The sequence below is a fragment of the Garra rufa genome, chromosome 18 (genome assembly GCF_049309525.1).
Source record: "Garra rufa chromosome 18, GarRuf1.0, whole genome shotgun sequence".
NCBI lineage: Eukaryota > Metazoa > Chordata > Actinopteri > Cypriniformes > Cyprinidae > Garra > Garra rufa.
This window is the reverse complement of record NC_133378.1, coordinates 20,304,627-20,322,378: the sequence shown is the minus strand read 5'-3', so window position 1 is coordinate 20,322,378 and position 17,752 is coordinate 20,304,627. Positions and strand designations below refer to the sequence as shown.

The 17,752-nt window shown below is 36.6% G+C and overlaps 2 protein-coding genes across 2 annotated transcripts; both read left to right on the top strand.

The window, feature by feature from the left end:
* The first annotated feature begins 2,835 nt into the window (after positions 1-2,835).
* On the top strand, positions 2,836-3,927 carry LOC141290548 (olfactory receptor 2G3). The gene has a single exon (XM_073822670.1). The coding sequence runs from the start codon at positions 2,836-2,838 to the stop codon at positions 3,925-3,927; it is 1,092 nt and encodes a 363-aa protein (XP_073678771.1).
* Positions 3,928-9,753: 5,826 nt separating this feature from the next.
* Positions 9,754-17,752, top strand: LOC141290547 (phosphatidylinositol 4,5-bisphosphate 3-kinase catalytic subunit gamma isoform). Its single transcript, XM_073822669.1, has 11 exons — positions 9,754-9,763; positions 9,868-11,804; positions 11,930-11,995; positions 12,112-12,337; positions 12,423-12,517; positions 13,934-14,080; positions 14,176-14,266; positions 14,827-14,957; positions 15,102-15,213; positions 15,521-15,678; positions 15,955-17,752. Exons 1-11 carry the CDS (start codon positions 9,754-9,756, stop codon positions 16,210-16,212), a joined length of 3,231 nt encoding a protein of 1,076 aa, XP_073678770.1. The 3' UTR covers positions 16,213-17,752.

Here is a 17,752-nt window from a genome sequence, read left to right as displayed (position 1 = left end):
CAAAGATGCTTAAGTTGTTAATTGACAGCAGCAACTGTCAACCTCTCGTTCCAGTCCCTCTGCTTAACACTCCCCCTTTTTCTTCGCTCTATTCTTAGACATTCTTAAGCACGGCAGCTGAAATCTTGGAGAACAACTAGATGTGTAGCAAACTAAATAAGGAGAGAGCAATGAACGCCCCTGCTCTTGTCCTCTTCCTAAATCCCTGTAATCTGCTCTGTGATTCTATAGCTGGACCACTGAATGCCAATACAAGCCAGTCGATAGGGCGATAAATGATTATGTTTGATCAATATCCTTTGAACTTGACCGTTTCTTTGTTTTCTGTAGAGTTTTGGGAATTGCATGTTCCACTCTTTTCAATCACAACACAAAGGTTTTCACTTAGCTCAAGCTGTGAGATCTCTTCCTACATCCTTTCACCATCATTAGTTCACTCTCATCTCTATTAACATTTTGTTAGTGATAATAGAAGATGAAATCAAATATGAAATGAAAAGCCATTAGTAGACTGGGCTACTCATTTACAGAGGCATTTATTATTACTATTTAATTTTATGTTTAATTGAATTTTATTTTGACAGTCCACCTTGCATGTTGGGTGAAGCCGAATGTAGCAACTAGCATTTTAACTCTTAACCAAGATTTTGTTTGTATAGCCTGCATCTCTAAGTGCAGATTAAAAAGAAAATGTCTCTCCTATAATAAATTACAAATAACACGGTAGTTGTATAACATTTATGGGATATTCAAATTTATGTGACTTGATAAATTTCCTAGTGAAAAATAAATACTGTATACAAAAGATTTATTTAAATTACACTTATTTCACGCTAAGTACACTACAAATAAATTGACATATGCACTCAATAAAAGCACCCTGCAATTGTTCTTATAGTACACTAAACAGATATATTTAAAGTCTGCTAAATTGGAACAACTAATTTTGTACTTACTGCACTTTAATTGTGTGGAAGTAGTGCTGAAGTCCAGCTGAAGAAATACTTAATTATATTTGTGCTATAGTGGAACTATTGCAAGTATACTTTCTGTAAGTACAATTTACATATTTAGCTTTTAAAAAACAATATTATTTAATATGGAAGCCCGTTATCGCCACTGAATAAAAAAAAGGTAATTGTGGCTTTTTATCTCGCAATTTTGACTTTTTTTCTCAGTAATGAGAGATACAAACTCACAATTGAGAGAAATAAAGTCAGCATTGTGAGATATAAACTCGAAATATAAAAAAATTCTCATGATTTCAAGTTTGTATCTTGCAATTTTTACTTTCTCACAATTGCGAGTTTGTATCTCATAATTCTGACTTTTGTTTCTCAGAATTGTGAGAAATAAACTCACAATTGCGAGTTATAATGTCAATTTCTGAAGGAGAAAAACTGATATATTTACAGAAATGCAAGTTTATATCTCGCAATTCTGACTTTATTTCTCAGAATGTTGAATTATATCTCACAATTCTGACTTTACAACTCGCAATTGCAAATTTTTATCTCACAATTCTGACTTTTTCCTCACAATTGCAAGGTTGTATGTCATAATTCTGTCTTGCAATTGCGAAATTGCATCTCACAATTCTGTCATTTTTCTCAGAATTTTTCTCAGAATTTTCCCCCCACAGACTAGCTTTGAAAAAAAAAAAAGTCAAAAATGTCATTCTATAATTATACTTTTCCTAAATAACACGTACTCCCATATAATAACTGCGATGTTCTACAAAACAACAAGCTTCAAAACACTTTTTTTCCCTTACTGCTGAAAGTGACATTACTTACTGTGAAATCCGTTTTTTCTCAGATACATCACTAGTGTAAGCTGCATGATGCCTACTTGTCAACGTAGTCCATTTACAACAAAAATGTATCTCGACTTTATAGTGGTTATTTTGAGAAAACAGGGTGTCGTTTTACCCCAAGGTGGCGTTCTACGCTATAACAAAATCGTTGCAAAATCACATTTAGCCTATGGGTCAAAATGATCAATTCTCTTTAATGCCAAAAATCATTAGATATCTTCCATGTAGATATTTTGTACATTTCCTACAGTAAATACATAAAAATATTACATTTTTGATTAGTAATATGCATGATATGCATGATTTATTTTTGCACCCAGATCTCAGATTTTAAAATAGCTGTTTGTCGGCCAAATATTGTCACAAACAGTTCATCTAAGTTTACATTTTTGTTGTGACTGACTGGAGTGACTTTAAAAACTGAACTGGTAAATGTAAAGAGTGTAGGCTACTTGTTGTTTGCGTATCAACATCAATTGCATTTATAGTCAATCAATTAAAAATAATTTCTAATAATTTAGTTGGTCAATAGGCTATGTAGGTTATGCATTAAAATAGTTTCTATCTATTTTAATCAAACGATAGATTATTCTAATTGCCTATATATTGATTTACTAAATATTTTAAAAGGAATTAAATAGATGCATTAGCTAATACTGTTACATTTTTACACTTATATACAAACGCACATTGTCCATTACAATAAACAACATTAACAAGCATGAACATTTTTTATATTATGTTATTTTTTTGGTCAGAAAGCAAGATCCTTGATTTTTAGAATCCATCCTAATACTCCCGCGGTTTTAACAGTTTAAACGGGTCAAGGTTAATCGAGGCAACTCTCTCAACTGGTTATTTTCACTATAGATATGCTCTTTGAATGACTTTAAGCCCCACCTTCGTCTAAGTCACTCACCTGTCTTTATATTTTCTGGACACACAACGCGTGCAGGCGCAACAAATGCGAACATCAGCCACAGCGTCGTCAAACTCCCGAAGTGCTCGTCGTCGTCCAAATGAGTTTCTCACGTGCTGTACCATGTTTCATACTATGGACTGCAGCCTGCGCGTGTCCGACTCCAAACCAGGATGGCAACATCACTTCAGACGCCCTCCAGCAGTTGAACCAGGGACGCTGTCTCTTCAGATCCATCCTCCCGTCAGATACAGCTGTGCAGGCACTGGTGTGTGTCTTTGTGGTGATGACCATCATCTCACTTGCCATCAACAGCTGCACTCTGTTCAGTCTCGGCAGTTCAGAAGACTTATCCTGGGAGCCACGCTTTGCCCTGCTGAAAAACCTCATAGTAAGTGACATCCTACTCATTGTAACCCAAGGTCCAACAGTGGCATACTGTCTGCTGCAGAAAACCACACTGCTGTATGGAGCTTGGTGCCTCACTCAGTTCTTTATTAACACTGTTTGTGTTTTCTGCACTGTGCTTACTATCACCTGCATGGCTTTGGAGCGTTACCTGTACGTGTGCCAGGCTATCTACTACATTAGTATACTAACCACCAAGCGCCTCAGCTTGATGGTCGGGCTCACGTGGCTTATTTCGCTGTCCTTTTCAACAGTGATCACAGCTTTGCTCAGTTTGGGGCACAAGAGCTCATTGCTAGGGAAACCCATTACGGGACTCCTTTGTGAGCCGGACACCTTGGAGGCCCATCTCGGCTTTCCACGTGGCTCTGCGGTGTTTCGGAAAGTAGTTGGGCTTGTGGTGACCCTGCTTTGCATCTGCTCCTACTCATTCTCATACCTCCGCATGTATCAGGAGGCGCGTAACGCCGTTCAGCCTTTTCAGCAGGTCAACAAGAGGGCACGCAACACCGTGATATTCTACTGCTCCATGCTGCTGCTTCAGCTTCTCCCCATCTTTCTAAAGATAGCCTCAGACGCTCTGTGGGAACTCGAGGGCAGCATGGCCATGATCCGTTCGATGGATTACACTGGAGACTGGATGTCGGCAGGGACCCTCCACATCATGCTGCTGGTGATGCTTCAGGTGCCTCCTTGCATTAATCCGCTCATCTACGGTCTGCGAAACAGGGAGGTGAGGGAAGCTCTGCCCAGGCTGCTGTGGAGGAGGAGGAACAACCGATAAGTAAGACAAAGGTTTGACATGTTTCAGGGAATTTTCAGTCACCTGGCAACATTCTGAAGAAACAGTCTGGAAAAGGACAGAAGAGTGTGTTATGTCTGATTGTCATTGTTTATTTATGCACAATATAAAACTTTAATGCAAGACATTTTGAATGCAAAACAGCAAATCTGACTGAAATGTAATGTGCCTTTTGTTTACATAAAACATGCCTCTACTTATTAAGTCTTTATATAAATAGGATTTGCTAACACTTCACAGATAGGTTCAAATTCAGTTAATGCATCATGAACTGACAGCATTTGTGTTCATTTATAAATTGACTGTCATTCACTGTTAATTTAGGTTTGTTGTAAATGTATTAAACTGATGCATAAAAACAAACTTTAGCATTACTCAACATGCTGTAAAACTGAGGCATTTTGGCATTTTGTAAAGTATTAAAGTTGAATTATTATTTTCTGTCAGTAAGTCTTAAGTGATATGTCAATACATATTAATGAATTTGAAGTATACTGAAGTATGAAACAAATTGTGTTACTTGGGTATTAATATATCTTTAATATTTTGATTGTTTGTGTACTAATAACCACCTATTGTATTTGGTCTATTTTTGACAGGAAAAGAAGTAATTGACTGGTAATTTCACAGAAGCCCCCCGATGTTTACTTACGCACTGTTTAAAGTACATAGTGCACAGATTTATATATAACCATGGCAACATATGCACATATGCCTAAAGCTGTGAAATGTAATTATGTTAACATTCTTAATGATTTCCAGCCAAGAATATGGATGCACCATTATGCACAGCAGAAATGAGGTGAAACAACTCCGTTTCTATGTTAGTGAAACAGATATCAGAGTTTAATTGCAGACTTATACTGTAGCTTCAAAATGATTGCTTATGAGGGAAAACAAAAAATGTAATGTGAACAGATGAAGAAGGGCGTCATGTTTTAATAGCTACATTTTGTTTATTTTTATTTATTTGATTGTTTATTTTATGTGACAAAAATGTTGAACTTTTGTACTGTTGATTTTTTTGGTATGTTGTAGTTTGAGTAGAAATGTAAGAATTTAGCTACATTTAATGTGCAAAACTAACTTGATTAAGCTTCACATCATGGTGTCTCCACAGAGATGTCAGATACATGCAGTTCCCATGCTTAATAAACCATTGAAAATGGTGAGCAACTCTGTTAACTTCATTGTCCACAGACTCTCATTCATCTCTCAATCAGTGGTTGCTACTACCAGTAAGTGTTTAAAATGTATTGTTCTCACTATTTTCTTTAATTGCATGGCTTGTTGAGAAGAGGTGTGCTAATATTTTCTAAGCATTTAGACTTAGTATTTTTGCCTGATGTCTAATACAACTGCTAGAGAAGAAAGAGAATAAAGCTAACCATAAATTTAGACATAAAGGACAAACTTTATGCTTTATGTCTTGGTGTGAAACCCATATATAGTGGGCGGAATATTTTACAATGTTTGATAGACAGAGCAAAATACTAACAAAACACAATATTAACAAAACAAGTTTTGCACTCGAATTTTCTTCAGAGAAGCTGTTTTTACTTTGACCTCGTGGAACTTGCTCCATTACTGCCACATCTGCCAGATTTCTGCCACAATGCATCTCAAATGTGATCAGTATCAGTCTTCATATTATGCTCATTTTAATCTTGGAAAAGTGCTTTTTAGGACAGGCCTTTAATTACAGCTGTTTTTTAGTGATAGATGTTCATGAGTCCCAGTTAAACTGCCTGCTGGTTTTCCAGCATTTTTGTTTTGTGTAGTTCCAACAATGCCTGTATGATTTTGAGATCCATTTTTTCACACTGAGGGCAAGTGAGGGACTCATATGCAACTATTACAGAAGATTCAAATACTCACTGATGCTTCAGAAGGAAACACAATGCATTAAGAGCTGGGGGTGAAAACTTTTGAACAGAATGAAGATGTGTACATTTTTCTTATTTTAAATATATAACTTACATAAATATATATGTTATATATTTAAAATAAGAAATCTGTATCTGTGAAGTGTTAGCAAATTCTATTTATATAAAGACTTAATAATAAATATATAACTTCTCGGGTTAGACCTAAACAAAAAATAGCATGCATTTTGCATGATTTCTCTTATTTTGCTAAAATAATTAACATTTTGCAAATTCTGCAAGATGTATGTAAGACTTTGACCCTTAACTGTATACTGAAAGTATTATCACGTGTGAAATCCAGTGGCAAAACCACATTTGCTTTGTCCACCAGCATGCTTCCTATTACCTAAGCATGCATATAATCAGATAAAGAACAAAAATATGTAGCTATTGGTTAAAAAAATTGTTTTTAACTGAAAGGAGAGAGACTTTTACCTAACAAAAGCTTTTGTATTTTTCTGTTGATTTTTCTGATGCTGTACTTACTTTCTAATGCAACTGGCCTTGCTTTAAAGCTATAGGCTATAGACAGTTATTGGTGAGCTCCCTCTAGTGATAAAGAGAGTAACATTTTACAAAATCATTTGAGAGGCATTGTTCTGTTCTTGTACTTTAAGCACATCCTGTATTTAAAGCCCCCTTTAATTATAAGAGTTCTTGATAACCATTTTAACTAATATTAGAATTTGAGTTTATATACAGAAATATAGTAATACGTCATAAAAAACAACTACTTGTACATAACTATAATTGGCCTTGGAAAATTAATTAAATTCAGTGAAACCAACAAGAGAAAACAAGCCTGTAGTGATCAAAAATGTTCTTCCTCTCAGGTGCAAAAAAACAAAGGAATGAGGAAGTGATGAGTCCTTGTGCAATCAGTCACTTCATAGATGCATTACAGGGAAATTGAACTGTTGCTCACACAAGCCACAGAAACTGACCTAAAACCAAAGAAACACATGCTGTATAGGTGAGTGCTATTTTCCAATTCATTATCAGTTGGTATTGTCACTATGTTGTAAAACACACAGCGTTTTGTGAGGAATATACAATACAGTTACAGTCTGCAGATTCTTTTGGTTTAAGTAGAGCAGGGCAAGGCTTAAGAATGAAACATTCTTCTCGAGTAGCTGGCAAAACCAGTTCTTTGTAGTCATCTAACTCTAAAAACTACATATAAAACAGGTGCAACTGGTATATAAATATATAGGCAAATGGTACCTCTGCAAAAATTACAATGCTAAATTACAATTTACACAGTTATCCAGGTTTATATTTGATTAATTAAATAATAGTTTATTAATTAAATAACAGTAAGAGAGAGAGAATAGAGGAAGATACATACCCTGTGTACCTTCAAAACTGCACAATTTTCGTCATGTGATTGTATTCAGGAAGTCATTATCATATTAAGCTGCACCATCATATCTAGTCTGTAAGTGAGAGAAACAAGTCAAAGTAAAAAACAAAACACACTCACACAAACTCATAGACATTGGCAATTTATCAACACAAAAAATGTCACTGGCACTGAAAATCCCCTTAATTTAAAAAAATAAAAAGGTTTTTTTTATTTACACTAAGGAAAATATTTAACCTCACAAAGATGGGGAAATACAAGGAGGAAGCATTCATATCTAACATGGCTGGAATATAAAATAGTTTCACAGAGACAACCAATTCACCTTGGTTTTATTTTATTTTATATGGACATATATAGAAATGTGTCATATTGCATATTACAGTAGTCACTCTCTTTGACTTCCATACAGTTTGTCCTCTTTTACTTTGCTTAATAACTTAGCAACTACATAGCAACTGAAACTTAACAACTGCCCTGGTAACCAATTAAAGCACCTTAGTTTATGAACAGAGTTTGACAAGTGCAAGCACCACTCCACCATTTTCTTTACATTTATTTTTATCATTTATTTGCAATTATAAATAAAACTGTACTCCAGTCATGTCACTTCCTTTGAAAAGTTCCTCTTAACACTTACATAATTGTCATTATAGTTAGAGGGATAGTTCACACAAAAACTCATCCTCATGTCATTTTAAATCCGTAAGACCTTTGTTCATCTTCGGAACACAAATGAAGATATTTTTGATGTGTCTGAGAGCTTTCTGACTAGGGCTGGACAATATGACCTAAAATCAAAATCTCAATTAATGAACGATTATTTTTATTTGGTTATTTATTTTATTTTGGAGCTCAATGTTATAGATGTGAATCTGACTCATGATTGCTGTTGCATGTGATCTTCCTCTCACTGAACTTGTTCTGCCACTCTTTATGCGCAAATACAGTTGAAGTCAAAATTTACATACACCTTGAAGAATAAGCAAAATGTTAGTTACTTTATCAAAATAAGAGGGATCATACAGGTGTCACAATGCAGACAGAAACGGACTAACAAAGATGGAAAGTCTTTAATAAAGCCACAAAAAAGTGCAGGAAATGCTGGAGAACACAAAAACACAGGTAACAACACCGGACAAAACTGAACAAACACACCAACTTATAAAGGCACACCGATTAACAAGGACAGGTGTAGGGAATCACGCTAACAAGGGGGAAGTCCAAATATGTGCAAGGGAGAAACCAATACACACAGTAGAGCGGGGGAAGACACTGGGAAAAACCAACATAGACAGTCCAGGGGTGTGACAACATGAGGCATGTTATTTTTTATTTAGTACTGACCTGAATAAGATGTCACATAAAAGACATTATATCTACATATAGTCCACAGAATAAATTAATAGTTAATAAATATCATATTTTTTCATTTGGTATTGCATTTCAGAAGCTATAGAAGACACTTACACGTTCCCCACAAGACAAAATAAGTTCAATTTGATCTTCAAATTCAAAGAGACTAACTATCTCTAAAAAAAAAACAGCAGTGTCATACAGGTAAAAACAGAGTATGAAGAATCAAGTGTGTGTAAACTTTTGAACGGGGTCATTTTTATAAATTTAACTACTATTTTCTCTTGTGGACTATAGGTAAATGTCTTTTATGTGAAATATCTATTCAGGTCAGTACTAAATAAAAAAATAACATGCATTTTGTATGATCCCTTTTATTTTGATAAAATTACCATTATGCACATTCTGCTTATAACTTGTAAACTTCAACTTCAACTGTATTCACTCTAGGTTCTTACTGGTCCTTCACAGAGAACACGTGTTTGCATCAAAAGTGCAAGACACAGTGCTCAGGAATGGTTTAAAAAACCATGTTACCATCAAATACAACAGTTGCTATGCCAACTTGCTACAATAAACAAAAGCTTAAATGCTTGGCCCACCTTCATTGTCTGTTGATTGGTCTACTGTTTTGAAACTGAGATTGATGAATGATGCTGTGTGTAAAAGTTTAAATTATATTAACTTGACATTTTAAATGCTGCACTTGCATGCGGGACGCAATGGTCATACATGTCTATTTAGCACTAACTAAATACATGGTAGTATGTTTTAAATGGAAAAATTTAGTTGGTTAGAGGTTCTGAATTTAGTTTCGATTACTTTTTGATTAATCATCAGGTCTTATTTCTGACCCTGCATAGACAGCAAGCAACCACATTCAAGGCCTAGAAAGGTAGTAAGGACATTGTTAAAGTAATTCGCGTGACATCAGTGGTTCAACCTTAATTTTATGAAGCTACAAGAATATTTTTTTGTGTGCGAAGAAAACAAAAATAATGACTTTATTCACCAATTTCTTTTAGACTTAAATTTCAGTTTAGACTTCGACACATGTTCTGTACCAAAATGCGATGACCTTTCTATTAGTTGCATTGCTGTCTTTGCAGGGTCAGAAAGCTCTCGAATTTCATCAAAAACATCTTAATTTGTGTTTCGAAGATGAACGAAGGTCTTACGGATTCTGAAAAACTTGAGTGTGAACAATTAATGACAGAATTTTCATTTTTGAGTGACCTATCTCTTAAAATGTGCTCATGTTAACTTCCATTCCAGCATCCATGGAGAACAAGTGGGATGCACACCAGCAACAGGAATCTTGCTCAGACAACAGCCTTGTATTTATTTGCAAGTTACCAGTCAGGGAAGGTTTCCAGTTACTGGACAGCCAGGATCCTGTTCAGATCAAACTCCCAGCACAATGCAGCGTCCACCAGCTTCGTGTGCGCCTGTGCATGGTTGCACAGGAGAATAGCAGACTCTCTGAGCCATTTGCACTTCTGGACCCAGAACGATACAGTCTGTTGTACCACAAGGAAGAAGAGTGGTATGAAATTTATGACGACTATCAGGTATTGAAAACTCTGGATGCACCCTGGTTTCAGGGTAACGATGGTCTTCAGACGGTCTGTGTCACCGTGTTGGCTCAGAAAACCACCTCTAAGGAGAGGATTAGCTTCCAGGGGGTTTTGGACGAGCTAATTGGCTTTGATTTGGACTCCTCAGACACTAATCGTTTAAGTGAGCTAGGCTACACCCGAAGAAAATTTGCCACACCAAGAAGTGAAGAATTGAAAAAACGTGATCCAAAAGCTTACGCCACTGAACCGTGGGTAACTTCCACAATGCTCCCAAATGACCAGCAAGGTTACCTTCTGCAGAACCTCTCAGTGACTCTTTATTATAATAGTTCAGTCCTTTCCATTAAAGCTGACCTGACAAATACCCCCAGTGATCTCCTCAAAATCGTCTGGGAATCATTGCCAAAGAATGACTTGTCATTCGAAGGATGGTCAGTTGACTATGTGCTCAAGGTGTGTAGCAGAGAGGAATTCTTGAGTGGGGACTTCCAGCTTTCTGACTACCTGTGGGTTAGGCAATGCCTTGAAAACATGCTGGAGCTTCATCTCTCAGTGGATAATATCTCATCCCTTCCAGAAGACACTGTAAGTAGAGAGTACTGGCCACTGGTGGACAGCCTCACTGGTCTCTCAAGCTCCCACGAGGAGCTTTCCCTCAAAGCGAAGAAAGTAGAAGACATTGTGATGATTTCCCTCTGGGACTGTGAGAGAAAGTTCAGGGTTAAACTCCTAGGGTTTGACATCCCAGACCTACCATTAAAGGTACCGCCACTTGTCCATGTGGAAGCCACCATAATCTACGGTAAAAAGATTGTGTCATCGGTTTGTTCAACTCCAAAAGAGTTCACAGATGAAGTTCTGTGGAACACCTGGTTGGAATTTGACATTCTGATCAGGGATATTCCTCACGGAGCTAAATTGGGCCTCACAATTAACGCCAGTAGTGTTGAAGGCACGTCGACCAAGGAGACAAAGTCAAACTCCTCTAAAGTATCTGATTACCAGAAAGGAAAAGGGCAAGTATTATACTTTGTAAACCTCCAGTTGATTGACCACAGATCTCTTCTTAGCCAAGGTCCACATACTTTGCACATGTGGCCTTTCCCAGAATGGGACGAGGAGGCATTTACTTATGAAGCAGACAAGCTGTCTACCGCCACTAACCCTGATATAGCCAAAGCAATGGCAATTACCTTCATGCTGGATCGCTACAGCTTTCCCGTTGTCCTGCCATATGCCAAGAGTTCCTCTGTTAGTAGTACATCTCCTGTTTCTGACTCTTCCACACTGGACCTTTCAGGAGAACCCAGACTCTCCTCACCATCCAATGAGGGTTCTCTAACAGCACCTTCCATCAAGACCGATTGCCTCAGAAGGCTTAAAGAAGAAAGTGTCCACTATGCCTCAAATTTACCTCAGTTTCTTCGTACGGTCGACTGGATGATGCCAAGTGCGGTCCAGGATGTTCACTGGCTGTTGAGTCACTGGGAACCAGAGGATATAGAGCTGTCTGTGGCCCTTGAGCTTCTGAGTGTGGATTTTGCAGACATGAAGGTCAGGAGATTGGCTGCTCATAGATTAGAGATCCTATCCAATGATGAGGTACTTAAGTACCTGCTGCAGCTGGTTCAGGTAAAAAGTTATACAACTCGACCTGTACACTGTCAAAGTAATGAGCTTTTTTAAAGGTCTTTCTCAGAACTCACAGATGGATAATTGAGCAGGCAAAACCTAATAAAGCTTTTCATTTTCTGTAGACCCTTAAAGTCGAACCATATCATGATAGCTGTTTGGCAAGATTCCTTCTTAAAAGAGCACTAAGGGTGAGTCATGTTTCCAAGCATGCAATGCTTCATCTCTATCAAAATAATGATTACACCATATCACCTGTCAGAAGATAAAGGTTAACTATGTACTACTCCTATTTCCTGGAACATAGAGCAAACGTATCGGGCACTTCTTTTTTTGGTATCTGCGGAGTGAGGTGGCAGGATGTCCTTTCTTCCGTCAGCGTATGGCAGTCATACTGGAGGCCTATCTGTTGGGCTGTGGAAAGGCAATGCTGACTGAATTTCAGCGTCAAGTACAAGTCGTCAATTGCCTGCATGACGTGGCTTTAACAGTGAAGGTACTCTACCCAGACAGAACGGATCTTCCATCAACAGGTAAAGTTCAGACAACTCTGCCCTGAGTATTGTGTATTATATACAGTACAGCACATTAAACTACATTATCATGTATTTGTGTCAGCTCCTCAGAAGCTGCAGGAGTTATTGGAGGAGTGCAATTTGCCCTCTGATTTCCAGGTGCCTTTTGATCCCCGTGTCAGAGCAGGAAGTATTATAGTGAGTTGGTATATTTATCTACAGATATTAATTGATATTATAGTTTCTAGTATATGCTTGTACAGTTGAGGTCAGAATCAGAATCTGCCAAAGGTAATTATTTTACCAAAATCAGAGGGATTATACAAAATGTGTGTTATTGTTTATTTAGTACTGAACTGAATAAGATATTTCACATAAAAGATCTACATATAGTCCACAAGAGATAATAATAGTTGAATTTATTAAAATTACCCTTTTCAAAAGTTTACACCTCCTTGATTCTTAACACTGTGTTCTTACCTGAATGATCCACAGCTGTGTTTTTTTGTTTAGTGACAGTTGTCCCTTGTTATCCTGAACAGTTAAACTGCCTGCTGTTCTTCAGAAAAATCCTTCAAGTTCCACAAATTCTTTGGTTTTTCAGCATTTTTGTGTATTTGAGCCAACAATAACTGTATGATTAAGAGATTAATCTTTTCACACTTACGACAACTGAGGGACTCATGTGCAACTATTACAGAAGGTTCAAACACTCACTAATGCTCCAGAAGAAAAAAACACATGTAGAGACGGGGGTGAAAACATTTGAACAGAATGAAAATTTATGCAAGGCATCAGTGAGTGTTTGAACCTCCTGTAATAGCTGCATATGAGTCCCTCAGTTGTGCTCAGTGTGAAAAGATGGATCTCAATATCATACAGTCATTGTTGGAAAGGGTTCAATAAAGAATTTCAATAAAGGATTTTTCTGAAGAAGAGCAGGCAGTTAAATTGTTCAGGACAAACAAGGGACTCACAAACAATTATCGAATAAAAAACACAGCTAACAACCCAGTATTAAGAATCAAGGAGATGCAAACTTTTGAACAGGGTCATTTTTATAAATTCAGCTTTTATTTTTCTCTTGTGGACTATATGTAAACATCTTTTATGTGAAATACCTTATTCAGGTCAGTCCTAACTCAACAATAACATGCATTTTGGTAAAATAATTAACATTTAGCAGATTCTGAAACAGGGATGTAAACTTTTGACCTCAATTGTACATTAAAACGATAAAACTTCATAAGCTTCTCTATGTCAGGGGTTTGATTTACCCCTAACCCAAATGTAACATGTTCACAAACTAGACTGTTTGTAAGTCTTTAAAAAAAAAAAATACAAAAAAAAAAAATTGTTCTTAATGCATAGTTGACCCTAAAATTTATTCGTTATTCTAAAGCTGCATGACACTAAATAAGACATTTTGGAAAAAAATAAAAATAAATTATTACTGTTACTAATGAAACATTCTTCAAAATATCTATTTTTGCATGCGGCCGAGGAAAGTAAGTCATACAGGTTTATAAAGACATCAGATTTAGCAAAAAATGGCAACAATTTTATTTTTAGGTGAACTATTCCTATAATTCTGGCAATCTGTTTCTCAAACAGCTAAAAGACTGTAAAGTGATGGCCTCTAAGAAAAAGCCACTCTGGCTTGAGTTCTCCTGTGTACAGTCAGAAGCTCCAGCCTCTCCTCCTGTCGGTATCATCTTTAAGCATGGAGATGACCTTAGACAGGACATGCTCATCATCCAGGTAAAGTAGCAACAGTTAAAAACAACTGACTGATTTTCCTTAGTAACAACAAACCAAATTTGGAATTGAGAGTTTTTTTATATGGTGTTTCTCAGACTCTAATGGTCATGGACTCGATTTGGAAAGAAAAAGGTTTAGATTTGAACCTGGTGCCTTATGGATGCATTTCAACAGGATATAACATAGGTAATCATCAGTCTCTTTCTTGTTTTTATATTGTGTGGTACAAAAATATCTAATGACAGTGATGGAAAGGTTCTTTTTTAGAAATGTCATAGGTTACAGATTACAAGTCACCCCATTTAAAATGTTATAAGTAGTGTAACTATTTCCATTACTTTGTTAAAGTAATGTAACTGAGTATGATTACTTTTCTAAAATTAAATAATAAAAATAAATTAATAAAGACAGGGTTAACCTTACAGTAGTACTCAACACTGATTACTGTTAGACTTTCAAACTCCATCACTTGAATTAAAAATGTAATGATTAATTTTAAAGCACAGCACCTCTTTAATTTGAGATAGTTCTGAGGTTAAATACTGATTTAAAAATCATTACTAGATGAGTTATGATTTAATAGCTATCATACTGTTTTTTTTTTAAATCAAATCTTTGCATGTGAAAGGAAACACTGGCATCTAACAACAGCTTGGGGGAAAATCTGTTGATTTTAAAAATAAAGCATATACATAAACCCAAGTCTCCAAATTTATATTCAGCATTTATATCTGTCTTTGACACAGGAATGATTGAGATTGTACGAAATGCGATCACTATTGCCGCAGTTCAGAGGAGTCAGGGAGGTGTGGCGGGAGCTTTCAAAAACAATGCCTTGTATGACTGGCTTCAGAGGAAGTGCCCATTCCAGGAAAAGGTAAGCAGATATACTGTACTAATAGTATGCCATGTGAGCTGCCTTCTTTCATTCCTCCAGATGTGGTTTCTGTAGTGTCCCTATAGTCTGACAATCATATATTTGATCCTTATCTTCCCTTTGTTTGAAACTTTGGTGCAACAGAACTTTCAAGCTATGGAGAAGTTTGTGAACTCATGTGCAGGCTACTGTGTGGCCACATACGTTCTGGGTATAGGTGATCGCCACAATGACAACATTATGATCACTGACCAAGGTAAAAGAAAAAGTGTGCATCTGACAAGACAAAATATTTAAAAAAAAATCATGTGAAAACCAGTAAAGTCGAACATATTACAAATAAATGATCCATTTCAACTTCAGTCATGATCTCGTTATATCTGGTTACTAAAATATAATTCATGTCACATATTTGACATCTACCATCCATTCAAAATGTTCAGAGCATTATGGTGATTTTTAGAGAGGTTTCAATAACACAGAACATGCCTTGAATAGATGGACAGTGTTTTACTAATGTCCACTTGGAAATGAACTAATGTTGAATTCTCAATTCTTCTCAGGAAATTTGTTCCACATTGATTTTGGGCACATCTTGGGCAACACTAAGAGCTTCCTGGGGGTGAACAGAGAAAGGGTACCCTTTGTCCTCACCCCTGACTTCCTGTACGTTATGGGAAGGGTGAAGGGCCGTCCAAGCCTCTACTTCCAAAGATTTAGGGTAGGTTCTGTTACACGGTTTCTCTTTGAAAATCTAAAACTATTAAAAACTGTGTTTGGTATTTAAAGCTGAAATAAAATAGAAATATTACTTTGAAAACTTAAACTCTAAAATTATGCAGTGCCTCTGTAACTAATTGAAATAAGTTGAAGTGATTACATGACTAAAACCAAACGCAAATAAATAAAAATAAACGCATTTAAAAAAAAATATTTTATGAAATCTAATGAAAATGACACAATACGGTCTAAGATCCAGTATCTGTTCTCTCTCTAGGACACTTGTATCAATGCCTATCTGTCCCTCCGGGCTCAGTCTCGCCTTCTTGTCACGCTCTTCTCTCTAATGCTGCTCACGGGAATCCCTGAGCTCAGCATGTCTCAGGACATGCGCTACCTGCGAACTGCACTGCAGCAGGATCAGGGGGAGGAAGAGGCTCGGAATCACCTCCTGCAGCAGATTGCCTTCTGCGAGCAGAAAGGTTGGACCGTCCAGGCAAACTGGTGGTTTCACTTGATGGCGGGCATTAAATAGAAAACATAAGGAAACTATGTACCTGTACCTTCTGACAGATTTTAAAGGGAACCCATTAAAAGACTTGTATTGCTTAATATAACATAAATGATGTCTCTTACTGAAATATGTAGTAGAAAACCTAGGAAAGATACAAATTTTGGACTATGGGGGTGCCATTATTTTGATGACTTAAATGGTTGCACTTGGTGAGCTAGTGGCGCTACCTATTGCTATTTTTACTGCAACACAATTTACATAACCGTGCAATGAATGCCACATTGTACGGTTTTGGTTGTAATTTTCATTCGAAGGGCAGCAAGAGAAGTTTTCACTGCTTTCCTAGAGATAAGAAGAGGAGAAAAGAATGGGAAGATGAATAAAAATTTCTCTCCACTTCAGCCCTGATACCTTTGAGGCTTTGAGTAGACCACACTCTTAAAAATAAAGGTGCTTTAAAAGGTTCTTCACAGCGATCCCATAGACAAACCACTTTTGTTTCCACAAAGAACCATTCAGTCAAATTTCTTTAAAGAACCATCTATTTTGTATAATCTGAAGAACCTTCTTTCACCACAAAAAGTTCTTCAGATGTTAAAGGTTCTTAATGGAACCGTTTAAACAAAAAGGTTCTTCTATGGCATCACAAAACACCTTTGTTTTTTAAAGTGCAGTGCTATTGAGAGAACTTACAATTGGCAGAGACAAGAAACGCTAGATGCCATCCTGGCCGCCGCAGCCACTGAAGGAGTTTCTCAGTGCAGATTTCACTCGATATCCTTGTGCATGGGAAAATCGATGGTGCAGTATTTGGTTGAAGTCTACGCCTATATCCATTGCCACCTGTAAGCTCTTTCAGTAGCTGTGGACTTTGTATCAGTATTTTATTTTCCAAGTTGTGTTGCAATAATAATGCAAGGTAGCGCCAGTATCTCAGCGAGTGCAACCATTTGACATCATCAAAAAAATGGCGCACCCATAGTCCAATATATATATATATATATATATATATAAAACAATGTTTATTTTTTAAAATACCTCAAATCTTTCTTGGGTTTTCAACTATATATTTCAGTAAGAGACATCATTTACATAATATTAAGCCATACAAGTCTTCATACCTGGGGTTCCCTTTAAGCTCCCTGGAATCAAATGGTTAAGAACCACTGACACAATGAAATACTTAACCCAAAATTAAAGATCTGTCCTCATTTACTCGCCCTCATATCATTCCAGACTTGATTTTCTGATTTATTTGCTAAGCTGAATACAAAAGGAGATGTTTCTCAGGATGTTCATGCTGCTCTATATTGAGAAAGTGACCAGGGGAGGACAAATGTTTGACACAAAAAGCACCATAAAGGTATGCATTTTAAATATGCAAATTCTAACTGGGCACATTGTTGTAATATGGGAAAAAAATATTTGTTTTTCCACAAGAAATCTGAAAGGATCAGGGTGAATTTTGGCTGAACTCTCTCCTTTCATGTTATATTGTATCATGCAAATTACATGAACGATTTTGTGTTTAATATAGACAATAAATTTTTGTTTGCTACTT